Below are 27,566 nucleotides of genomic sequence, written 5' to 3'. Positions count from 1 at the left end.
CTCTCTGTCTCTCATGAATCAATAGATAAAATTAAAAAAAAAAAAAAAGAAAAAGGTTTTTGAATCATTAACTTGAACTTCCACCTTCAGAGTCTAGAAAAGGAAGATAAAGCAAAAGATAAAGCATGCAAAAGGAAAGAAATCATCAGGGCAGAAATCTCTTAAATTGAAAAGAGAAAAGCATTAGAGAAAAATCAATGAAATGGAAGCTATTCTTTGAAAAAAATTCGATAAAATTAATAAACTTCTAGCCAGATTGACCAACTGAAAAAGAGAACACACAAATTATGAACATCAGGAATGAGAATGGGGAATGTAATTATTGATCCCAGAATTATTAAAATGGAAAACTGCAAAAAATCCCCCATGCACATAAATTTGACAGCTTATTGATTCCTTGAAAGATACAGAGTACCAAAATTCATCAAGGAAGAAATGGTAACCTGAATAGCCTGTATCTATTAAAGAAATCAAATTCTGGTTAAAATCCTTCCAGTAGAGACAGCTTCAGATGCAGGAGGGCTGGAATTTAGGGCAAGATGTTGGAGCCAGCAAATAATGGGTAAATCGGGACTAGACTGGCTATGGGACAGTGCCCAAACATAGGTTTAATGCACCAAGGGGAATCCCAGGCTCAGCTTGCTGGCAGAAATGGGGCCGCTAACAGGAGGTCTGTCTTGGTCACATTGGCCAATGAACAGTTAATACCAGCTTTAGTAGCTATATTTAAGAAGGTCTAGGTGATCTTTGATGGACAGAAGGAGTCTCGAGAGGACATGTCCTGTAAAAAAGGAAGGGCTGATGATGTGCATTTCCCTCTGGATGCAGTGGGAATGCTGAGAAGAATTTTGACTACATTGTGTATGAGTAATTGTCTATGAGTAAATTGTGTATGACTTGTGTATGATTTGGTCATACTGGTGGCAAAGATAGTTCCTCTTTTAGCACTATGTGCTTCCATAAGCTCTCTACTCAGCCACTGTGTCCTACAGTGGAGTGAAATTTCTTTAGGTGACCAATACAAGCACCTTGTTATACTCTAGAAAAGTTTTAACTCTATTATAGTCATTGGTCCATTTCTACTAAGTCAATCTAATTTCAGTTGTTCCTGCATTTTCATTCTTTTTAGGGCGGTGTTATTGATATTAAAGAGCACAGTGCTAGAACACTGCTAATCTACTTTGTACTGTACTCTGTATAGCATTGTGCTTATTTTCACACTTGTTATAAATCTGAACACCTCTCTGATGTATTTATGGCCAGGTAGCTCTGAACAGGTAGAAATAAAAAGGTTTATCTGGGGCACCTGGGTGGCTCAGTTGGTTAAGCGTCTGCCTTTGGCTCAGGTCATGATCCCAGGGTTCTGGGATTGAGTCCCACCTCAGGCTCCCTGCTCAGTGGGGAGTCTGCTTCTCTCTCTCCCTCTGCCCCTCCCCCTGCTCCTGCTCTCTCTCTCTCTCTCTCAAATAAATAAATAAAATCTTAAAAAAAAAGAAATAAAAAGTTTTATTTTTGCAGTTACAAATAGTACCTATAGTAAAATATCTCTCATATGATCGAAAATAGTTTCCCGCTCATCGAATTACTCTAATGTACTCTGCAATTTTGGCCATGTCAAGGAAGATGTGAAATGATTCTCTCTTAAATATGAGAAATATTCAAGGTTATACTAAATTTCTATAATACTTCATAGTTACTGTGTGAATATTGCTGGCCTATTGAAATTATGAAATCTTATGGATCAAGTATAACTTCTACAAATTTTCGTACAATCTCAAGAAAGCATTTGGAACATTTAAGTGATACTGTACTCTGATTTTGAAGAAAACTTGTTTGGGAGTAATTTCTAAATTGTGAATGATCTTGAATATTTTAATAGTGATTTGCATAATGAGGAAGTGAAGTAGGGAGACCATGGGCAAGGAATTAAAAGTCTGAATTTCAGATATTATTCATCGTTTTGTGACCTGGGTCCTCTCACTTAACAAATGCTCTTGCATCTTGCAGATGTCTTACAAAAGTTGTTGAGAATGGATGGATTGATAGGTTTGAAATACAAGTAAATAAAGAAATGAAGGCTTATTTCCTCAGGATGTTGAGTGCCTTCTAAGGACATACATGGTTACTGTTTTCATGATTCTAATATATTAATAGTCAATAGAAGACACAGTAGAATTGACTCTCTGCCAAAATACCTATGTTCATTCTCCATAATTCATATCAGTGGGAGAAAAAAGAATCAAAATTTTCAAATGGTCAATAGATTCAGTAATTTAAAGAAAAAATGTCTTTGTTTTTGTCTTCCAAATTAGAGTGGACAATGTGTCCCCCACTAAAGAGCAAGAATGAGCTTAGAAAGAAAAAGGAAACCTGAGATATTATATAGAGTTCATTGCTGTCATATTTGCTTAATTTGCAACGTCACTTATTTATGTTTACTTAATTATAATGCTGGTAGATTCAGACTTTTTCTTTCAGATCTTTGAAACAGACCTAATGTGTCTAATGTAAAGTGATAATGAAGGTCAGAATAAGACGTGAGAAGCAGTTGTCTTGTCAAGGCACAGTAATATAGGTATTGGGTTTGACATCATGATTATGAGCGTCACAGTGAAAGGATGTGTAACTTCAACATTCTGACAGAAAACCATGGGTTTGGGTAATGGAGGATCAGATGGTTAAGTGTGGGAGGCAGGTCCAAGGGAGTGTGTAGAATGTTTGTCCTTTGATATTTATTGTCATTGCTCAGGTTCTCACCCAACCTGCAGTTTTCAGGAACCATGAGGCACGTACTGCCAGATGGACAGCTTGGGCTTCTCGCATACTTTGGCTCCCCAAAGCTTCCCTTCTCCATCTGGAGTCTGGTTAACTGTGCCAACGCTGCGGCACCAGGAACTAACTTCTACCTGCCTCTCCACGGCTGTGTTCTCTCCAGGGAGCATCTATTTTTATATCACCTCATGCTGTAGCGCCCAGCTGGTTTTGTTGGTTGCTTTCCATTTGCAGCGATGTTAACTACAATGGTATTTATTCGTCATAAAAAACACCTTTAAGATAGGTCATCCCTTTGCTCTTTGTCATATTTTTTGTACAGATGCAGAGTGAATTTCACTCAGTCTAGTCAAGGACACAATGCCACTTAAACACGTCTGTTCATTTAACAGTAGATCATCATTTTCATTCAATCTCTTTTTAACTTAATCAGGGCAAAGTTGTTTCTGAATTGGAATGTGAATGCTAGCCTTCTGTAATTGAAATAAATTCCACTGGAGAAGCATTGTGAGGTTCTAGACCCAAGAAGGGATCCTGTGGCAGAATCTCTTGTAATAAAGTTATAATATTTCCTTGTATCTCTGCTTTTCTTGATTTTTATTATCAAACACAGGTGCTCACCTAATTAATGTATTTCGGACTTTACTCTGGTGGCTAGAATTCTTAATTTAGATACTATCTTATGGTTTTTACTTTTAAACTTAAAACTTATTTTTATTTTATCTTATTTTGGATCTTTATTACTGTAGCTCTTCCAAATAATTACTGGCTTCTTTCCAATATTCACTAATTGGATTTGTGTAAGAATGTTGCAAAGGACCACACAACATTACCTAATAACAATAGGGATGCCAAAGGATATGGGGAGAGGAGGATTCTAAGAATATCTGGATAAGATTGACTGTAACTATTTGTTTGAAATACTCAGAATACCTGTACATTTGAGAGGACTAAAAGGGGTAAATACACAAAGGAAGCAAGTGGGTTCCCCAAAAGGAAGATTTTTTTAAAGATCTGGAAAATACTGGTGGACTGATAAGAAGATAAATGGAACAAATTATGACCACCAGCTTAATAATAGTGTGGTGGAGGATGGAGGGACGACCAGCCAAGCACCATGTTGGGGTGTGATAGCAAAAGAAAGAGGGCAGTCTGATACGCTAGGTTTTTAAGATTCGAATACAGACAAAGACCCTTAAATGAGCACATATTTGGATTAGTTTCTACTCATGATGGTTATCACTATGTTATGTTTGTCATATCTTGTGTTTTCTTTCTTTTTTTTTTATGAGGGTAAGTTGGGGAAATTATATTTTCCTTATAGCTCAGGGAAGGTTGTACTTTGATTCTGTAATTTTAGGATTTTTATAGTGAGGACTAAAAAATAATAAGTAAACAAGAAAGGACAATGCAGGTGAAGGGAAAATGCATAATTTAACTGGAAGGCTGCAAGGATCTCAGTTGTCTATAATTTATCATAAACTATGAGGAGTAAGGGTGAAATCTTAATAGGGAAGAGTCTCTATCCTACACCTGATAGGAGAGGATGAATCTCCATGGTGATGGCTCTGAGATTTACAGATTCACAGCAGCTGTGCATTCAGTATGAAAACAGATGAAATGGGAAAGTGTGGTTGGGAGAAATGTAAGAAAGAGATACCAGGTCAGCAGAACATTATTAAAAATATCACCAATTACTGAAATAACATGTGTTAAGTGATGTCTTTGCTGGTACTGTGTGGTCATTAACACCTAATGAGAAACTTCTATACACCAGTGTGCCAGAATCTTGAGACTAAATATGGCGGAGTCCCATTAAGATTTTACAACCTGGTGGGGAGACATATTGTAGCATATCCATTAAAATGAATGAAGTGCTATAAAAGAAAGATGTTAGAAAAGTAGTTGTAGTTAAATGCTTGGGCTCTGGAATCAGACTCTGGGTATGAATCTGGTGATTTGCAGGCTGAATTTCTTTAAGGTTCAATTTCTTCATCGGCTTTTTAAAATCTGAGGAAAATAACTGGACTACTTTGTAAATTATTATGTATCAATACTTGTACCATACTACTTTTAGTGCTTGTTACACACAATAAGTTAGTTATGAGAGTAATTATGAATAAAACATTATGAGAATAATGTTGGATTTGTAGGCTATAGGGCATCAAAATCTCTATGTGTGTTTGAGTGTGTATGTGTGTCTGTGTGTGTCTGTGAATGTCTGTGAGTGTGTGTTTGGACATGCGTGTTTGCACCCTAAAGCTCCTCAGACTTTGTAAGTTGTCACACAGATTTAGGTCCCAGTTCTGGCCTCAATGCTGATTAGTTCTGACTCTGACAGTTCACTGAATCTCTCTTTAGTCCCCTCATATGTTATAATTCCTACTTTAGAGGGTTGTGGTGTGGGTATTCAAAAGACTCTAAGAGTTATGCCAAATATAAATAAATCCATCCATCTCAATCACCCCTTGCATAACTTGGGGCACTTATATTTTTATTTTTAATATGTGAAAACTATATTGATTGATATTACCTGGTTGCTTATGTTCAGAACATTTAGATTTCTAAAATTGCATTTTTACCCTGTTCATGACTTTGTTTCTATGTTCAATTAGAGTAACCAAAATCTAGATATAGATGTATCATAGACTCAAAAATACTGTTTATTTGTAGAAATATTTGGATAATTTTTGATGAGATTATATTTACCTTTAAGAGACCCTACATATTAAAACCCCTTTACAAAAGATTTTATCAACACCCATTTACTCTGAAGTCAGATTTAGAGCTTTTTCAACCCTAAAGAGTAGAGCTTTGGATCGAAGATTAAATGAAGAACTCCGACACGCAGCACAAATCTGTGTCATAAAACCCTATGTTAAATAGGCACTTTATTTCTTGGAATTTCTACCAGAGCATTATTGGTAGAGCTCTTAAATAAGCTTACTTATTAGCTTTGAATCTAAGAACTGTAAGAGGACTGAGCAAAGCTTTTGGAAGTAAGTATATAGATAGCTGGGGAAGTGGCCCCATATAATCAGAGGAGGACACAGGGACCTTAATGTCAACATAGATGTGTATTCCTGCAGTTTCCAAAAACCTGTGTTCATAGTGTCTACTATGAGTCACTGAGAAAGAATGTCAGCAATCTACTTTTCATGAAGCTAGGCACATGTGTGTCATGTTTAATTTTGTTGCCATCTAAAAATTTGATGTAGAATGTTCGCTTGCCAGGAATACTAAGAAGCATTACAGTATTTAGAGTGGCAGCTGGAAGGATGTGGGTTTGAACTTAGAAAGTACAAGAATGGGAGGGAGAGGGAGCCACAGCTTGAATGAAGGCAAAGAGTAGAAGAAAGCCTGTGGTCATGGGACAATGAGAAGACTGACATGATGAGCGAAAGATGAAGCCAGACTTAGAGGTGGGGGGCACCCAACCTTAGGGCTTATAAATAAGCATCGTCCTTTAAGCTAGTAAAAGTACAGATTTATGGACTTTATACAGTATATTTCAATGCACTGGAGTTCAAGGCCAGGTATCAACACTTTTTCTAAGTCCTTGCTAATTCTAATGGGTATAGTTCAAGGTTCACGCTTTGAGAAATAGTACCAAAGATGATGAGGCCATTTGTTGAAGGTCCCATTTTATGTAGAAAGGTAAGATTAGAAATGGTCCAGAAAAATTAGTCTGATGGAGTGGCATGCCCAGGGCCAATATGAAAGCTACTCATTAGTTCATCTAATTGGTGATGAGAGCCTGGCCTGGCATGCTGACAGAAACATTAAAAAAGATGGAAAATTCTATATAGAGGGCCAAGTCAACAGAATGGGATGATCCACACTATTAAATATGGGACAGAGAAGAGGGAGTTCATATACTAAGATATCACTGGAGAGGAAAACAATTTTAAAGGCAATGTATAGAATTTATATTGGGTTCCTCCTTTATTCAATTACAATTAGTCTAGTTTCTCTTTAAAGTTTACTCATGAGTTAATATAACATAAAGATAAAAGTGCCTGGGTTTGAATTCCACCCCCTACTAAAACTGACTTGAGACAAGTTTGTTCACTTCACTGAACTTCAGTTTTCCTATCTGTGAAAAGTCTGTACCAACCTCATAGAATTATTATAAGAATCAAGTGCATGCATTGCATTTTTGGCATCCCTTGTCTGTGTTGTAAACATCAGAGAAAAATGATCTTGATGCTTTATTTGGTTTTTGCTCTCAGAATCCTGTTTGCAGAACAAGAATTTTAATTTATTTGTACTTATTGCCTTCTCTTTCACAACAGGGACTTCTAAACAAGAAGCACATATCTAAATTTCTGAGGTTGTTTTGAAAGAAATATTATACTAGTAGCTATGATATAACATACCTTCAGGACTCATGTACTTCTAATAGTAAACAAACTGCTGCCTTTAGGCCAGAGCATTTCTAAGCACACTTTTTCTGCACCCAGTGCCAATTCTGAATTCTCATCCCGGTTGCTAATTTGTTAGTTCTCTGCATCAGAACATAGACCAAGCAAGTGAATGGCTAAAAACACTGCTTTTTCACTGTTCTTTAGAAATGAGGTTATCATTTTCAGGCTAAGTTCTGACTTTTTTGGGCTATATGTTAGAGGACCATTATTTGCAAAATAGTTGTATTAAATACACGTTTATTAAAATGAACACGGAGATATTAGCTCTCCCAGAGAAAAACTAAGCCAATTTAACCACATTTAGGGCTTAAAAAAAAGGGGAGATGATAAGTTTGGTCTTGCCAATATTTTTTTAAGAAAAAAAGATTCAAACTGAAATATTTCCTATCAAAATCTCATTTTTTCAAACCATGAGATTGGAATTGTTATTGTAGTTCATCTCTTAAATTAAAAGTGAACTTCTCCCTGTGTGACTGTAGCAGTAGTTATGATGAGCTACACAGGGAACTTAGGTCAAAGACATATTGATTGTGGTTTTGGAAAGCTACTTTCATTGCTGCCTGGGTGGTGAAAAGAAAGGATATAAATGTGTATGTGTTAAGCCGTGGAGAACCCGGAAGTGTTTTGAGCTTGGCAAAATTAAGTTTCACATTGAGATGTTTTGTTTAGCAAAACTCAAAACATATTTGGAAGATTGCTGTCTCCCCTGAGTTTATACCTCTGGGTATTTTAAACAATATGTTAATTTCTGATTCATTTCCAGTATTTTATGAGAGATTTTTGATAACCATGGGACCTTCTTCTTTGAACCTGGAAATACTGCCTTGCCAATATTAAATTGTATTCTAGTCCAGAAAGCTTGAGTGTGGTTTAAAAATTTACTTTGTGCCTTGATGGTTGGCCAAATATCTTCAGTCATTCCTAGTATGTTTGTGTTTAATTACATGGAAAAGCTTAACTAGTTTATCTTGTCATTACACATGTCGTTTTACCTTTGTTATTGTGTTTCAGTGGAGATTCATTTAGAAAGAGTTCAGGACCCTAACCCATTAAGTATCAAGACTGTCTATAACTTTTATTTGGTAGAGTTGGCATGCATAACATTGTAAGTATTTATATATACACACATTTAAAAAATGCTGCGTATATGTTGCATATATTCAGAGAGCCTCCAAATTCAACAATTCTAGCCTGAAGCCAAGTTTTGAGAAAAATATATGGAAAATATCCTCAAATGGATATAAGTTATGATAGCAGAGAGTGTCATAAAATTTGTTTTGTTATTATTTTACAGATGACCTAACAGAAATTACCCAGTGTCTGCTTTTCTCTTCCTTTCATGGATGTGTGGTATTCTTGATGTCATGAAAATAAAATAGAGAGTGCAAGTTCAGAATTATTAATCACCATATTTAGGAGAACTTTTTCATATTAAAATATTGAAAACATTAACCGATCCTTTGAAGAATCTTGTTTTGTATATTTTATTATCATTAGGGCACATTCTTATCATATAAAGTTTATGAGAAGTTGTTATTCCTAGCTAGAGTTTTACTCTGTGTAATGTTGTATGTATAATTTCACAGGAATCTACAGTTCCCACACAGATTTTCATCCTGTGTAACTCCAAGGGAATTCATTAACTTAAATACACAAGCTAGGAAAGATTCTGAATGTCTCATTACTTCATAAGATGTAAACATTGAAGTTTTAATGAGTGTTCTAAGGCCAGAGAAGACCACTTTTTTGAATAAAAAATAAAATAAAAAAATTTTAGTCCCTGCTTTTGCCCATTAATGTTTATAATTGATCAGATAACTTTTATGTTTATTCACTACTTTTGTGCTTAGAGATGCTCTATACTAGAAGTGAAATATTCTAAAAATACTGTAAATATTGCTGCTTCTTTAAGGAACTGTCCTTTCTGTGATTTCTAAATGTACAAATGAAGGGACAAAAACATATACATTCATGATGGTTTTGGAAATGATCCAGTGGGAACCCACTACTGTGGATTCTACAGTAACAGAAATAAGACTACATATAGTATTCTTAAGCAGGTGACTTCTTTGAGACATTTAAAATATATTAGAGAATATTACTTTTCATGCTCAATCTTTATTTCCTGCTGGCAAGTGAAAGCTGTAGGAGGAGATTTGATTTAAACCTTTTCTTCTTCATAGGAGGCACAAAGACACCATCATATAAAATAGACATTATTCTTTTGACCATGTATGAGTGGAAACTAAGAATATTTACCTTTGCTTTTTTTTAAAAAAAGATTTTATTTATTTATTTGAGAGAGAGAGAGAGTACAAGCAGGGGGAAGTGCAGAGGGAGAGAGAGAAGCAGGTTCCCACTGAGCAAGGAGCCCAATGTGGGGCTGGATCCCAGGACCCTGGGATCATGACCTGAGCCAAAGGCAGATGCTTAACCAACTGAGCCACCCAGGCACCCCTTACCTTTGATTTTTTTTAAAACTAATTCAAATGTACTATTCTGGAGTATGCTTCTTGGAAATGCAATTAATACATTATTTAAATGACTATAATTACCCTGTTTTGAAGAATACAGTATATAAAAAATTGAATGGATTCACTGGTGATCCAATAACTATCATACACAACAGAAATTGGGATTTGTGAGTTCTTTTTTTCCTATCCAAGGTCTCACCCTATGGGTTGTCAATGTTAGATTGTCCTTGGCTAGTGTAGGTGGATTATCTAGTGCTGTGACCCATACCCACATTGCTAAGGGTGCTAAGCCACTGCTTCCCATATCTTCTCAGGCCATGACTGCTGCACTTACAATCAAAATTGGTCAAGAAAGTGTTATGAGGTGCCCAAGAGGATTACTTTCTGTCAAACATATTCCTCCAATCCCAGGTGTGCAGCAGAAACCCCAGTTCCTGATGATCAAGATCAGTTGCCCTATAAGGATGGTGACACTTTACTTTACCTGCTGGTCCCTTGGCACAAAAAACTGAAAGTACTCAAGAAGTAGTCATAGTTTAAAGTTCGGTTGTTTTGTCATTTGGTAGAAAAGCTTCATTTATGTGAACCAGGATAAGTAAATGCTCAGAGTCCTGAGCTGTAGGGATGTGGACAACTGAGAGTGATGGTAATAGGGCCATTTCTGTTTATGTAATAGGCTTTGTGTGTGTGTGTGTGTGTGTGTGTGTGTGTCTGTGTGATGCTGGCCCACACTCAGCTGTTAAGAATTTGTTAATTTTACATGTTTTCTTATTATTCAATTTTAAGATCTGTATCTTCCATTCATGCTCTGTTTCTAACAGTCCTCACAATGTCTGTGTATGGTTATTTAATGAAATTGCCGTAGTCCTCTGTGAAAGGACTAGAGAATCATAATCATATTTTTTATGCATTAAAGTGTTATTTCTCTTGGAACCGTGATTCCTTGTTCAGTATATGGATTCCAAGATGTAAACTGGCTTACATCTTGAAGCTCAAGGTATTTTTGGGGAGGTGGGAGGTAACCAGTCTTAATCTTCTGATCATCCAGCTTCCATGTTTTTGATTGAATAATATCCTTTGTTGGTGGTCCATCTGTTTTGCCCCTTGGATGCCATGTCTACTAACTCTCTTTCAGGGTCAGGGTTCCTGCATGAGACTACAACCTTGCCATGCATTATGAGAATTGCCTCTACTTGGCTTATGGAAATGGAGCATTGTCCTATGATCTCTGGGTTTTTTTTGTTTTTGTTTTTGTTTTTTGAGATTCTGTCCTACCTGTTGTCAGTGAACCAGTTCTGTAACACCATTTTCTGCCATCAGTCTTGGCTTTAGAGGATTATCACTTCTTGGTGATGCTGTTTTTTTTTTTTTTTTTTTTTTTCCCATCGGTGTGTTCCTTATTAGCCTTGGTAAATGGTGAATCTTCAGGGCCCTTCTATATAGTATAGTCATCTGGTGGGTTTTCTATCTGAGTATTGTATATCCATTCAAGCGTATTTACTTCTTTGAGCCTTTTAATCTCTCTAACATGACCATTCTGGCATTTCTCTCTTACTTAAGGTAGTTCAGTGCTTTATCCTAATAGCATGTTTGCATTATCTTTGGTGTCCTTTCAATGATATTAAAACCTATACACAGGATGGTGCTTCCAAATGAATAAACTTTCTCTTATATAATTTTATGTCCATCCCTTAGACTGAGTCCTTGAGTAATCTCTGGACTCCTCCAAGTACAAGTTGGCAAGGTTCTGTAAGTTCCTTTGGATACAGTCCTTGCTTGTTTTGGGTCCAGCTCATCCTAGTCAGGTTATATTGTGATTTAACCCTACTTACTGGTTTAGCAGCCAGAAAAGGAGGTGAAGGCAGATCTTGAGTAGTGCATGTTGTCTTTCAGGGTAGGGCCACTGCATCATCTTTAAATAAAGGAGGAATACTAGTCCTTAATAAGATGGAGTAAGCCACTTCTTCAGACTTAAAAGTTTCAGATAAATCTCGAGGTTCATGATTTTCAGGGACATCAACTCATATTCTTCATCCCATGTATTGGTACCATTATTTCTTAAGTAGAACCTAACTTTGGTATAGCTGACCTGCTGAGATTGGGAGGATAGCCCTTTAAAGTTCTATAACTCTTAGGACTTGGCTTTGGACTTTATTTTTAATTTTCTCTGCTATCTGGCTGTAGAGGATGAGAACTGATGCTATGATGATCCATCAGAGTCCTAAGTTAGGTTGAGGTGACTATACCCTTAAAGCATAGTCCTCTGCCAGTCATTGGATGCTGGCTACTTATATGAAGTGGGTTTGGCTATGGATTTTGCAGCGTTTTCAGCCAAGAGGGCTAATAGCTGAAGTCTTTCAGTCAAAACATTTCCAGCATCTGGAAATCAATTATTCAAATAAGACGTGGGATCTGGGCATCCCATCAAAGCATCCACTAAAAAACACTATAGAAAAGACTCTAGTAGTGGTATTCCTCTCCATATGTATAGGGGCAGTGCAGACAGGAAACATCTAGGTTACAGTACATAAAAAAAAAACTACCCTTAAATATATACCATGCCCAGACATATATACAAATAATTTATGCCAGGGGCGCCTGGGTAGCTCAGCTGGTTAAGTGTCTGCCTTTGGCTCAGGTTATGATCCCAGGATCCTGGGGTCGGGTCCCGCATTGGATCCCTGCTCAGTGGGGAGTCTGCTTTTCCCTCTGCCCCTCCCTTCTGCTTATGCTCCTCTCCCTCAAATAAATAAATAAAATCTTAAAAAATAACTTCTGCCAATTTAAGGAACAAATGATCCCATTCTTACACAAATTGTGTGAGTGACTAGGAAAGAAATAATGTCTGCCAGCTCATTTATAAGGTTGGTATAACTTTGATTCTAAAGCTAGACAATACAAATAAGGGTAAAAATATTATGGGCTAATTTCTTTTATAAATCAAAATGCTAAAATCCAAAATAGGAACATAAGAGTCTTCTCTAACCTGACAAAGTATCTGCCAAAACCTAAAAGCACAGTCAGTTGTAAAATATTAGAAGGCTTGTATTTGTAAGTTGTAAGACAGGTGTTCCTGCTATAACTGCTTATTTTCAATATTAAGGTTTTAAGAATTGTGTAAAACAAACAAAGTTTACACACATGCAAACATTAGAATTGTAAAGAATGAACACAAGTTATTACTTTCAGATGATAGAATTGTCTTCATAAGCAATGCAGGAGATCTATTGGAGCCAATGGAAATATCCAACATATCTGATGAATAGGAGATAAAAATATAAAAATTATTTTCTTATATACAAAGAACACCTAGAAAATATAATTTAAGATGTTAGTATTTATTATAGCAACAAAATATGGAAGTTTACCTAGAAATAATTTCAACGAGGCATGTATAACAACTTTATGGTGAAAAAGTTATACCTTTATGGGAAGGTGTACATAAAACCAAAAATAAGTTGAAATATGATTATGAGTGTGAAAATTAAATATCTTTAAAATGAAAACTTCTTCTATATTAATTTATAGAATCAATGAAATTCTTATCAATACTTCAACAGGATTTTTCTTGTAGCTTGACTATGCTTTTTGGAATTCATATGGAAAATCATATTGCTAATCCCCCACTGAGCAGGGATCCAATGCGGGACCCGACCCCAGGATCCTGGGATCATAACCTGAGCCAAAGGCAGACACTTAACCAGCTGAGCTACCCAGGCGCCCCTGGCATAAATTATTTGTATATATGTCTGGGCATGGTATATATTTAAGGGTAGTTTTTTTTTTATGTACTGTAACCTAGATGTTTCCTGTCTGCACTGCCCCTATACATATGGAGAGGAATACCACTACTAGAGTCTTTTCTATAGTGTTTTTTAGTGGATGCTTTGATGGGATGCCCAGATCCCACGTCTTATTTGAATCATATTGAATCAATATTTCAATCATATTGAAAACTTAGGTAGGGGAGTAGTCCTATTAGATATAAAGACAATCATAAGGAGATTGTTATCAATACAGTATGGTATTAAAGACTGATATACTAGTGAAACAGAATAGAGGGCCTAGATATATGATATATTTATGACAGAGGTGGCATTGTAGGTATTTGGAGAAAGGATGGGCATCCTTTAAATGAGGCTGGGAAAATTTGTTATACATATAGAATAAGAGAAATTTAATTTTTATCTATCACAAAAGAAAAAATAGTTCAATGCAGACTAAAGACATACATGTGAAGAGATTTTAGAATTTTAAAGAAATTATTTTTATGACCTCAGAAAAAGATGTGCTGCTTAAATAAGATTCGAAAGCACAAAATATAAAGGAAACAGGTTATAAAATTTATTGTGTTAAAATTAAATGCAATTATTTGAATTGAGTACATTGAATAAACTATAATCAGCATCCACTTTAAACCAGGAACTATTGTAATGAGAGAAAATTGGTATCGAGGGTACATAAAAAGAACTCACAATCAATAAGCATAGGACAAACCTTCCAAAGGGAAACCATCACAAAGAGTAGGAACAGCCCATTCTCAAAAGAGAAAGCCTTTCAAAATTGTGTATACCAATACTTAGCCACACTAGTGAGCAGGCAATGTGTTTTTAAAAATTTATTTCTCTTTATACATACATTTGCAAAAAAAAAAATGAGCTGATTTCCTAGTGTCCTTCAAAGGTGATTGATTATTTTTTTAGTACTATGAACTAATGGACTTAATGTTCAATATGATCGTTGATTATCCTTATCGATGTTCAAATTGTCCCAGTTTTGGCCAGTGGAAGCTTGTTCAATTGTTCCTGAATCCTTTATCATAACACTTTTATCTTTGGTAGCTTCATTGCTTTCTGGTTTATAGTATGTTCCAGGATCATCTTATTCATTTCCTAACTAATATGAGATGATGCATGTGTTAACATTTATAAAATAACTACACTGTACACCTTAAACTATACAATGTTATATGTCAATGATAATTCAATGAAGCTGGAAAAATAATTTAGTATATCAGGTAGGTTCTTTTAACAACCATTTAAAGACAACTTTAAATTGACTAGTTAGCCTTCCATTTTTTCCATTTTACCATTCAAAAAATGAGTAGGCTTAGTACCTGAGGGTCACTTTGCATCATTGCAAGGAATATTAAAAATAGATAAAACTGCCAGATTTAGTCACATTACCCTAGCAACTGCTCACAGTATCAGTTTTTCCAGTTCTGTACCTTTAGCTTTAACTACGCTGAGTATCTCTGAATGACAGTCCATCATTAACAATTGACTGCATACTTAAATTACTTTTACTTTTTTCTCCCAGACCGTGGCTCTAATAGTCATTCATTTGCTACTTCATAAGAGGCCACTAATGAAATTCAAGAAAAAAATGGATTTTAAGCATTGGTTTTTAAACATATTAATCCTTTCGGAGGGCTTCTTTAAGACCTTTTTAAAATTTCGTTTTTATTTTTTAGAGATTGGTTTGTTTTATAAGCTTCCAACAACTTTTAAAGTGAATTAATATATAGGCTTTTTTTTTATACCACTGGATTATTTTGCTCAATATTGAATATATATTTTTTGTTCATGATAAGCATTTGGCAGTTTTTTTTTAAAAGCTTGTAATTTATTCTTTTTAAAAAAAATTATCTATCAGTAATACAACAGAGAGATTGCAGATTTAATGGCCAATTTCTAATTATATCTACTAGCCAAAATTTATGCTAGTTTTAAATATTTAAATTTAAAAAATTATATAATTAAGGAAATGGTTTCCTGGCTTTTATAAAGATTTTATTTACCTGATGTGCATGGATTTCTGTTTGTATTTCAACATCCATTTTCTTTTACTTTATTATCTCAAACAAGGCTTGAAACATTACAGGCAGATTACTCAGTAACATTAATATTTCAGCTAGGTAAGCAGAATCTAAGGTGGGTTTATCCTTTCTCATATGCAGGTCATGATTGACTCCATTTCACTTAATAAACACTTCCTTTGTAGAGCACTTCCATTTTTCAATAAAGTATATTATCTCCATATGCCAGTGCAGGTAACATTCATGTTTCTGCAAATCTGAAAAGGAATGATTTATTTCTTCATTCAGCATGTGAGACCTTCACGTGGTTAAGATGGGTCACCAGCATGACCCGCAACTGAAATTTTTAGACGGGTGCTGCTTCTGACTCAGAATCTTGTAACTCTAACAAATAACCTAATGTCAGTGCTAATACACTGTTACTTAAAGTAAAAGGCAGATATTATATGATGGGCAATAGGGAATGGTAAGTTTTTAAAATAGTAAAATCTATCAGCAGGTTTAGCAATATGAATCAATATCCTAGGGTTTTCTAAGCCTTGAATGGAATAAAGTGTAGATGAAGGTACTTTATTGATACTAAGCACTACACATTTAATATTAGTATAAGTTACTGACACTTTATAGATCTTTTCAAGTAAAAATTTAAAATGTTGAATATTGACAGGATATTTCATTGTTCTTTCAGTTTTTGCTTGTTTAGGTGTGAATAAAGTTCCCTTGACTTATCCTCCCAATTATTTAAAATTGCTGGGACTATCAAAGAAAGAAATATAATTCAGTATGTGAGTCAAGTTTTCAGGATGTCCATGAGCTTTGAGATTTTGTAAAGTTTATTTCACTGAGCACATGTTGTTTTATGGGTTTGCAGTAGGGGATATTAACCAAAGAGAAAACCCAGCCTTGGACTTGTGCTCAAGAGGAAATCTTTTACAAAGAACCAGAAAGGTTGGAATGCAACATTTTCTCTCAAACTTTCCTAACAGTAGACTAAATAAAAATGGGAAAAAAAAGTGGGAAAAAAGATTCTGTTTGTGTGAAGGGATGACCAGCCAGTGGGTAAAACATAGCTACAATATAGAAAACAGCAAATTTGCGTGAAGTCTTACTTCCAGGAAAACATCAAGATTTACTCCAAGAGCTAGTGTCAATATTTAGAAAATAAACAAACTTAATTAAGAAAGAAGTATCAGGGTTGACTCCTACACAAGTGGCCACAAGTGTAAACAATTACAAGCCTGAGGGAAGAAAAAACAAGTGTTTACTCTCTCGTTACAAGATGTATGATGTGGGAAACATAAATAAACCAAATCTTGGTAGCAGCTGATTATATATTCCTTATTTGAGCAGTATAAGAATGGCAGTTTTTTAAAAATAGAAACTATAGTAATTTGTTTTCTTAAAGCCTGTAACAAATTATTAGGCCATAAGCAAAAAAGTTTCAATATTGATTTTTACATTGTTTGATTACAAAGTACTTTTCTGTCAATGTTTTCTCTTTTGAGACAAAGAATTCAGAATGAATATTTGTGGTATGGGTGATATTTTAAAAATGTTCTGAGAAATCCTATCCATGGGCATTGTGGGCTATAAATGCAGATTGATATGGTATTTCAATGGATCTATTGTTATGAGAAAAATTTTGTTTTCTGACTTAAAAAGAAAGATGCTTATTTGAAAGTTTAGCATTTAATAATATCTGTAATGTCCAATTGCATTAAAACAGAAAAAAAGATTTAAAAATGACAACTTGTTCCTTGTATTCTGTGTTCGTAATCTATTGATTAATCTAGATTCATCTTGAAATTCATGAATACCATGGAAAACGACTTTATTATCAAATGTCACCATTTTCTGGAGAAATATTCCTTGCTCTAGCATATGGTATATATGTATGTGTGTATGTGCATGTATGTGTATATGTTTGTTTTGCATTTCAGATCGAACAGTTGATTTCGTATTGTGATGATATTTTATTTCTTGATTTAGGAAGTAACTGAAGAAGATTGTTTGTCACTCTAGCAGCAGTTCTGTGTTCTTTGAAGGGAACTTTCAATTCGGAGGATGTTTGGGCAGTTTTCTTTTTTATAAACAATAATCCAAACGGTATCTAGCTTTTTATACCTCACCACACCTCCTCCCTTCAAAAAGACATCTTGTTTGAAAATGGTCAGATAAGAGTCATGTTATCCAGACACTTTTCCATCTAGTTTATGAGGCAAGAATAAGTTAACCATTTTATTTAACTCATCATTTGTATTTCACCGCATAAACACTTTTTAATTGCAAATTAGAAGACTTTGTTCAGTTTATATGATAGTATATAGTAGAAGTGAAAATGCAGATCTTGGAAAAAAAAACCCTATAAATTATTTTAAATAAAACATTGCGTGGGCTATTTTCTTACATTCACTACAATAATTGGACTACAAATACTTTTTTATTATTAGAAATTCTAGAAGGAAATGTGCTACATAAAAAATTCTCATCCTAATTTTTTTGAAGAGTAATTCTGAGAGTCTATATAAAAATATACGTTTACTCATTTTTATGTTGTATCAAGACTTCAAAGATAATTGTTTCCCAAACTTGGGACTTAAATTAACTTTCATGTGTGTCATTTTGGGGCAAAAATTTATTCAGTGCATATGAAATGCCACTAGAAAATTGTTTTCCCTTTTAAGTATGTATATTTATGTACATTAGTATACAAAATGTATAATTAGAACTTTTGCCAAATCTTACTTTTCCTTGGGAATTTGCTTAGTGGTTGTCAATCAAGTAAAAATAGTTGACTTTTGAGCCTTCATTGTTGTCCTTGTGAGGAAATTTTTACTAAGCCTTTATTGTAGGGTAGAGCGGCCAAAGCAGCCTTGTCAGGCCTTCACATGACATCATTCTTCCTCCCTAAATCCAATATCAATAAAAGCAGAAAGTTTAAACTGTATATGGAAACAATGTAAGAAGCAAGTGCTCTTGGCTGTTGTTGAATCTTTGCGTTATCTCTTCAAATCTCATAAATCTCAAGATATCTGATCTGTTAGTTCAGTCTGTATTTCCTGAGCATATCAGTGTGATGTTTAGAGAAAAGTGGACATATTTCCCGTAACTACACTTAATTATATACACTACTGAAATAAAGAAGAACGGCAGTTGCCCCTTTTAAAAATTTTTGTTGATTGTCTAACAATAATCCACTCTAGATTGAAATGATTTGAAACATTCCTTAGAATGGTGAATATCTAGTATTTTGGGTCTTAAGGCAAATCTGTGAAGTATGTAGCATGGCTGGCCTTATTTTGGTCATACACAATTTATACCCTGAGTCAGGGTGTTTTCTCATTCACATTTTTTATGTGTCTCAAAACATATATTGAGGACCTACTTTCTGTCAGGCACTCTGACAGCGAGAGTTTAAAGATGAGCAACACATGCTTCCTGTGATCAGTATTTTCAAAATTAGATTGAGCAATCAGACTGTTGAAAACATGGTGTGAAATCTTGTGTGCTAGTCTATTACTGACAGAAGCACAGGCAGGACGGGAAGCAGATGTGACACCAGATTAGTTGGGAAGAGGGGGTTTCTGGAAGGGCTTTCTATAGGTAATGCGTGAGGAGGCTCTATCAACTTGTTTATTAAAGTACACCATCAAGTAGTAGCCAGCTATCAGATACGTTAGCATTAATTCACGTAAATGTATTCCTTTTTGTGAGGGTATTTAGTTTGCAAGCATTTTCTCCTGAGTGGACTGAAAGGCTTTGCATTTGGCGAAAACAGTGGCTCTTTGTGTGATCGTTTCTGACAGCCTGTGGTGGACCTCTTCCCTGCAAAACATATTGTGACTGGTGTATAAACTCATATGTATTTTTTGCATGTAGCTTTTAGGAAATCACAAACTTGAAGCCTCCTTAAAGCTGGTCGCTGGATCCCAGCTCCAAAACGGAAAAGCTAAAGATCATTGGGGAATCTTGAAAGGGTGGAAGAAATATCATTTAAAGTTATAGTGTAGGGAATCACGATTTGGGCTTATTCATTCTTGCCATACATTCTTCTGTAAAATGTGTTTACCTACTACAATAAAAGCTATTTGTCTTTCTTGGTCTTCGATTAAAAAAAAAAATTGTAGTACAATGAATGCAAATAGCCTTCAGAAGAAAAACAATACCTGTGGTTTTCCATGTAGTTTAAAAATTGTTCTTCTTGACATTTTATTTTGGCCTGTTGGTTAGCTCCAACCCCATTTTTGACCATAGGAATCCAAGCAGAATTCCAAACAGATAGTAGATATTCTAATTGCACTTGAGCATTTCCTTAATATTATCATCTATAACCACTTTCCTGTATTGCTTTCAGTTCTGATATCCCCAACCTCAAATCACTGCATTAAATGGGGCTAATGAGTAATAATTCATACTTTTTAAAACTATTTCTAATTTTTGTGTTTTTTTGGGGATGCAAAACAGATAGAAAATACCATAAAGAAAAAAAAAAAAACTCCAAAGTGGATTTGAGAATTACAAATATCTTGGATCCTAAATAATAAATATGTGTTGGATTATAATGCCAATTCTAAATCCATGTAATATAGAGTGTTGTGGTCCAGCTTGCTATACCAATGCATAAGTAAAGTATTTCAGCTTGCAGAAATAGGACACTTATAGTGAAGTGAAAGATGAATGAAGGAAACCCTCAAATGTGTGCAATATGAAGAAAGAAATTGTGCATTTTAAACTGTCTGATAAGTTGTAATTTTAAGATGGCTATTTTTTCTTTTTTTTTCTGTTGATAGCATAAAAATTTAAAGATATACATGACCTGCAGTATATCAAGTCTGCACACAAATGAATTGACTTTGTCATTCATTATGGCTTGTTCTCAAAGAAATATTTAGTTTTCTCCTGAAGCAGTTCATGGTGTGTTGAGAACTGACACAACTATTCTGAAGCTTTTAGTTCAGAAAAGATAACAGTAAATAATAAGAAAAATGGGTGTGTGTATTTCAGAACAGTTTGTCTCCTTTTAAGAATCATCTGGCCTTGTGCCTTTTCTTCTCCCCATAAGTAATGTTTTTGCTCCTGTGAAGTGTTATATCCTTGGACTGCTGTTCTGTTTTTGATATAATCCATCCATCAAAACATGAATCTTATTGCATGTGAAAAGTTGTTACGAGAAAATAAAAATCTAAAACACATTTGGGTTTTATTTTACTCATACTACTTTTATTATATAAATGGAGTATGGACAAACTGCATTTTGTTTGGTTGAGTGCCTCAGCTTTCAAGTTAACCAGCTGGTTCAGAGAGGAGCAAAAATTTATTCTTGCAAAAAAATAATGCTAATAAAGATGATGACAATGTCAATTATTTGCAGTAATGGCAGTTTGTTAAAAATGTGGAATGTGAGGCCTCTCTCCAGACCGACTATATCAGAGCCTGCATTTTAACCTGATCCGCTGTGATCCCTATTCGAGTTCATGTTAGAGTAACACTGTTTTCCTGTCTCTAGTTGCCCCCAGCACTAAGAAAGGAAGAGCCAGCCTCAGAGTCACTGCCAGTCAATGCCCTCAACTGTTTGCATAGTAAACACACGATGGAAGATTTAAATAACTCACAAACTTGAATTTACCTTAAAGTGTAAAATCTTGGGGAAAAGAAGTGCAAAATGTATTTTTATGAAAACCAACAAGCCTTTTATATAAAGTGCAAATTTTTTTTACTAAGGCAGGCCATCTATTTCTTGAGATGTCTGTCTTTAGGGGTAGTGGAGCATCAGCGGTGTCTGCTAGAGGTGTATGAAGCTGATTAGAATCTGGCTTCAATGTCAGGCATCAAGACCAGCCTCTTACCCAGTGCTGTAAACTGTTCTACAGACCTTTCATTACTTTGTCTCTAGGACAGTAAAAAATAGTAAGCATCTCTCTGGTTCTACAGACTGCCATTTCATTGACAGTAGGGCGGAAGAGAGGAGTTGATGAAAGAATTCTAATTTTAATGAATATTTTTCCGTATGGTGAACTGATAACCTACCTTGAACTAATTTCTATCTCTTTCCTTTCTAGATTTACACATAAATATAACCTTCTTATCTCATGTCATTTTGTATGAGGGAACTAAACAGGGTAAATAATTTTACATAATAAACTTTTGACCAAAACCTAAAGTATAGCTTTCAGGATTGAAATCTAAATTTCATAAATTAATTTTATTAACTACCTTTAAGCTAAAATTCCTAAATATTAAGGTTTAAATCTACTAAAAGACAGTGATTTGAAAAGCATGGATTTCATCATTTCCTAAAATTTCAATGTATTTTCCTCTTCTCTTGGTTTTGCAAAAGAAAAATTTGAAGAAAAATTTGAAAAAGAAAATTTGTAAACCTGTATCATGAAACAGCTATACCAGAATCCCCAAAGCATTTGTCAGTGTTTTACCATCTCATGATTAATTTATTCTCTCTCTTAAATTTGCTGTGTTTCCTAAAGTTACTGTATTTTGATATTTGGCAGCACTAAGAGATTGATTAGTCTAGTTTTGGACTCAAATAAAAAGGAAGGAAATTTTTTTGTTATGTTAATATATATTTCTGATGTTAAAAGAAAATTCACATACTGGTTTTAAAGAAATTATCTCATTTCTTTCCACAATGGTTTATAGAGCTTTGTTTTATTAGGTAGCATAAAAGATTGGATGTAAAAGAGTCAGAGGGTTTTGAGGATTTGGGGCAATGATTTTGAAGCTCCTGAAAATATGGACAGTGTTTTATTTATCATTAAAGATCAAAGGTGTAGCACCTGGTCATTGACTAAATAAATGTTGACTTAAATATTATTTTTGGTATTTATTTATACATTTTACAGAAACTCAGAGGCAATGCCATCTTTAGAGAAAGTGTATCAAAATGTGATGAGTAAGTTGCTAGAACAGTACAATATTTAGCTGCTACTATGTCTCCTTCTACCTGGCAGTGAAGACCTGCTGCTGGTCACAGGCATCCACTGTAAATTCAAGCACACTTAGCAGATTTTCATTTATTTGCAAAATAGCCATGATTGCTAAATTCACTTTCTCTAGATTCCCCCCATAAATCAGTGACCATTTCATTCAAAGAAATGACTTACCCCCTCCCGTCAAACATCAAAGTAAGAAAATGTAGGTCATACCCTTTTACAAGTGGTTCATATTATAGTATAAGAGGTCCAATATTATATTCAGTTATAATTACTTTCTGTAATATCTGTCTATATGGACTGCATTTCCATATTTTTAGCAATATTTTTCTAATTAGCTTTGTTTGCATTGACTTTGCTCTTTAATATTTTACATTTTAATTGAACTTTTCTTTTTTAGCTGTGTTTTGGGGTGATATTGCCTTAGATGATGAAGACTTAAGTATCTTTCAAATTGATAGGACAATTGACCTTACACAGAACCCCTTTGGACTTGGACATACCACAGGTATGGTTGATTATTTGATTGAATTTGTGTTCATTTTGGAGAAAAGATACTCTTGAAATGCTCTAAGTATTCTTTAGGTCACTTTTAATGTCCTGCTGATCAACTTTAATTGCCTAAACATTAATGAGCCTATTTGGAAATTTAGATTTTGTTCATAGTTTTTAATTCTATTAATTAATTTGTTTGACAAACATTTTGTTTGGTACCAAGGTACCAAGTACTTAAACCAGGTACCAAGCCTGGTTTAAGTGTTTTGCAGATAGTAACTCTTTGAATGTGCATAATAATCCCATGCGGAGTAGCTACTAATATGACTTACAAGTGAGGAGATCAAATTAATTGTATTTCTTGTTTTCTTATTTCAAACTGTGTAGTCTTTCCCATAAGTATTTACTTAGTTTGTATATTTTCAGTTTGTTTTTAGAATATGTGTGAAATAACCACTTATTTTATCAATTTCCTTTTTTCTATGTTAATGAACTACCTACACAGAATTTTTTGTAATTTCAATTTCTATACAAATTTTTAAAAATTGCTAAATTTTCAAAGGTATTATTGCCTTTAGTGGTCTTGAAACATTGTTTTTTGAAAATTCTATAATTACTCTTATCCTTATAATTACCTTAATATTAACTAAGACATTTCTTTTTTCTCATAATTCACCTTCTAAATCTATTTATATGTGCTTCAGGCCTATCTAATATAAAGTATAATTGTTACATAATTGTGATTTCAAACATATAAATGCCATTCTTTCTTATAGCTACTTAGGAATGAATACACTTAAATATTACCTCATCTTTCTAAAATGTTCAATGAAAAAATTTCAAAAATTTTTCTCAAGTAGCACAGCAAAAATGTGACCATGTAATGAAAACAATCAGGCACGTTATTAGTCAGTGAACAAGCACTCTAACTTACTTGCCTTATAAGGACTTAATTGATCTTTTGCTCTAGAAGGCTTATATGGTAATGGTTTTTGTGATTGTTTTGGGGTTTTATTAGCTTTACTCTAGGTAGATAAGTTTTGGTATTAATTTCAAAGGGGAAAAAAGATATTGGAAAGAAATAGATCAAGGTGCAAGCACAGTTTGTTGTCTTTATGGATTTCTAGCCCTTTCATTGTCTTCGCCCAAAGAGACTCATGAATCATACTCTCATGGTGTGAATGTATCTGTACTTGTTCAGATATCATTAGTAGTTATATTGGTTGTTTGCTCAGTGATGCCTTCTTGTTATTTGTCTATTGAAAATTCAAAAAGAAGGGAAAATAGGAGATAAAATTGGGAGAGCATTCTATTCAAGGCCTGGAATGAGAATCACAGACTTGGTTTTTCCTCAGATGCTCTGGTTTCTGACTTATGAGAGGAAATCTGCCTTTTCTTTTTTTTTCCAGTTGGTAAAACTGCAAAAGGATATATTTCCTCATCCTGACCTCCTTTTCTACCTTTTGAGCTCTAAAATTCTTTACATCTATTTTTATAAATTTTGCCAATTACATAGCATAACAGAATGTATTTTGCTGCTGAACATCCTTTTGGATTGTTGTGACGTTTTTGTAATTATGTGTTACTGGTTTTTATAAATTATTAAAACTCATTTTCAAATTATATTTGAATATATTCTAAAATATGATATGCTTTTAAAAATATTTCAAAATTGATCACAGCTTTGGAGCAAGACTTGTACTATATATTTGCTCTTCTGATGTTTTTATTTCCTTTTGCTGATTTGGCTTCTGAAAATATTCTGTTTACATTGGAGAAATAGCTGGAATGCAATCAACAGGGCAGAACAACTTGCTGTCATCCTATATAACACGATGTGATGTCAAAGTCACAGTGAAGAAAAATGTTCCAAATTATCGATAGATGACTCAGTTGCCATGATGTCCAAATAAAGTCACTTAGATTGCTCTGTGGATCACCTCACCCACTTGTTTTTAGTTACCAAAATTGTGTTTGTAGAATGTTTACACTTTTCTAAGATTTATGGATATTCATGACTCTAACGTTCTTAGACCACATAAAAAAAAAGATGTCCAAAGAGAAATCAATGTAGCCTGTTGGTATGGTTTATTTAGAAGAACTTTAAAATGCAATGAGTTTAGCTTAACTATTTTCTTTTATTCTTAAGGTGGATTTGGAGACCATGGTATGTCAAAGAAACGAGGGGCCCTCTACCAGCTTATAGACAGGATAAGAAGAATTGGCTCTGGTATATCAATGTTTAAAGTTGCAGACACTTGACTTAATGTACAGTAAATATTATACTAATAGCAGTTCAGTTTGCCATTAATATGTGAAGTATGTAAAGGGTATATGCTGAGAAAGTCCTTTATTCATTTTTGTTAGCTGATGTTCAATGTCAGTTTTTTAGAACTTATTTTGGGACAATTGAAATGTTTCTTTAACTTATTTTCAGCTTCTCCTTAGTATAAAATGCATTAAGTATAAAATGCATTAGTATAAAATGCATTATTGTTGATACTTATTTCTGGTACAGTGTGTATCACACTAAGGTGTTTTTATCAAGCATGGAACTACATCAGTTTTAATCAAATCAAAAAATGTCATGACTGTTTTGAAATAAAACCCACTTAAAGTAAATTGACAAACTGATTTGTTAGATTAAAAAATTAATTGAAAATGTTTTGACCCTTCCAGAAATATACATAGAAAAACAGCTTTCTGGTTTCATAATTAGTTAATACTTATAGTATTGAATTTGTTAAACACTATTTATAGATTATGGAGTTTTTAAAAAAGTTTTCTGTTCAAAGTGTGTCCTAACATTTTTTAAATTGATGAATTATTAATTAAATAATTGACAGTACTCACTTTCAAGGAATAATTTTCCCAAGCAAAGATGCCTTGCCTCAGGGTATTAAAAGATAAACCTGTTAGGGACATGGGAATGGGGGCATGCATTCAATGTTTGTTGTTTCTGAAGTATATTCCAGGAGTGGGATATTTGGATCAACAGTTATAGATGAATAAAAATGAATAATAAAACATGAGAGACTATGGACTCTGAGAAACAAACTGAGAGTTCTAGAGGGGAGGGGGCTGGGGGGATGGGTTAGTCTGGTGATGGGTATTAGAGAGGGCACGTATTGAATGGAGCCCCGGGTGTTATATGCAAACAATGAATCATGGAACACTACATCAAAAACTAATGATGTAATGTATGGTGATTAACATAACATAATAAAATAAAAAAAAAAGAATGAACAATAATGCAAATTTAGGAAAAACAAAAAACAGTAATAAAAATATTTTGAAAGGCCACCAAGAAAATTAATGACTACAGACATGAAAGCTGCTCTAGGAATAGGCTGCATTTTATGTTGGCCTGTTCACGTTATGTATTGATCTCTAAATCGTGCTAAATCACCTGGATATGAATCCAGAGGAAATGTGAATGGAGATATACCAGCATCCCAGGAGGCTGAGACCATATCTGCCTTAACATTATTTCATTTATCCTCTCTGTAATTTTCATAATTTTAGGATGTACTATGGAATATCTTGCTTTAAAAGAATGAAGGGTTTAGCAAGAGTTAAGAAGAGTTTTGAATATCTTGTGACTTTTTAAACAATGTCTATTTATCATCTGCTGGTGAATTGGCAGAGATCTAGTAAATTAAAACACATAAAACAATTTTTTTGTGGCCTGCCAGACTGTCTGACGTCTATCCACTGTAGGCTGTATGGGAATTCATTAAAATTTGCTCATTAAGAAATGGTATTTTGACATCAAGTACTTAAATATTTTAATACTTTTTCAGGTATGTAATATAAATGACATTTTTCTTTAATGCATTTTGACTTCAGGCATATTTACACAAATATGTAAATAAGACATTTTAACTTGAGTCTTTTAAGAGGAAATGATTCCCTGACCAAGGACTTCTGTTTCACAGAGTATTTTAAATGTCACTGCAGGCCTGGAGCAAAACAGCACAGTTAAAGGAAAAGTACCTCTAAAATTCTCAGGGCAAAATGAGAAAAATCGAGTTCCCAGAGCTGCTACATCAAGAACCGAAAGAATATGGCCTGGAGGTGTTATTCCTTATGTTATAGGAGGCAACTTCACTGGTAAGATATTCCCAGAGTGTTTATTTTTATAAAGAAATATTATATAGATTAAGTGTGTATTTTTCCAGGGTATTAATATATAGAATATAGTATTAAATCAAACATGAGAAATACTTCACTTACCTTGGTTGTTGGTTTAGAATGTCTTTGAAATTGAAAAATATCTTTAGTCTTGAGCTCTAAGAGACTAAAGTACTGTTCTGGTTTTTAAACTGAGTTTCAAATGTGCCCATCAATCCAGGAAGCTGATTTCTCTTCAACTGACAGGAAGAACATATGTCCCGTTGTTAGAGCCTTGTACACACACACATATTTGTAGAGATAGTGAACTTGAACCTTCTGATTATAAGGTGAGTGACCATTCTTAAGAGTGATCACTTGTGGTGCTCTAGGCTAGTATTTGTTGGCTGACGAGAGTGATGTCATCCGAACTGCCTAGTCAGACTCAGGATGGAGGAGCCAGCATGTAGCACTGCTCCCTAAGGCAGACACTTGGTTTTATTAACATCCTGCCATTTTT

At 34.2% G+C, this 27,566-nt stretch overlaps 1 protein-coding gene across 1 annotated transcript in view; it reads left to right on the top strand.

Moving 5' to 3' along the window:
- The window catches only part of TLL1 (tolloid like 1), a 210,150-nt gene that overhangs the window by 62,811 nt on the left and 119,773 nt on the right, over positions 1-27,566 (top strand). The window contains exons 2-4 of the mRNA XM_035022757.1: positions 22,839-22,946; positions 25,083-25,163; positions 26,894-27,046. Coding sequence (XP_034878648.1) covers positions 22,839-22,946; positions 25,083-25,163; positions 26,894-27,046 — 342 coding nt within the window. The remainder of the gene's footprint in view (positions 1-22,838; positions 22,947-25,082; positions 25,164-26,893; positions 27,047-27,566) is intronic.

Source organism: Mirounga leonina, unplaced genomic scaffold (genome assembly GCF_011800145.1).
Source record: "Mirounga leonina isolate KUSES-001 unplaced genomic scaffold, KU_Mleo_1.0 Mir_176, whole genome shotgun sequence".
In the NCBI taxonomy this organism is placed as follows: domain Eukaryota; kingdom Metazoa; phylum Chordata; class Mammalia; order Carnivora; family Phocidae; genus Mirounga; species Mirounga leonina.
This window is presented reverse-complemented; position numbering and strand designations above follow the sequence as displayed.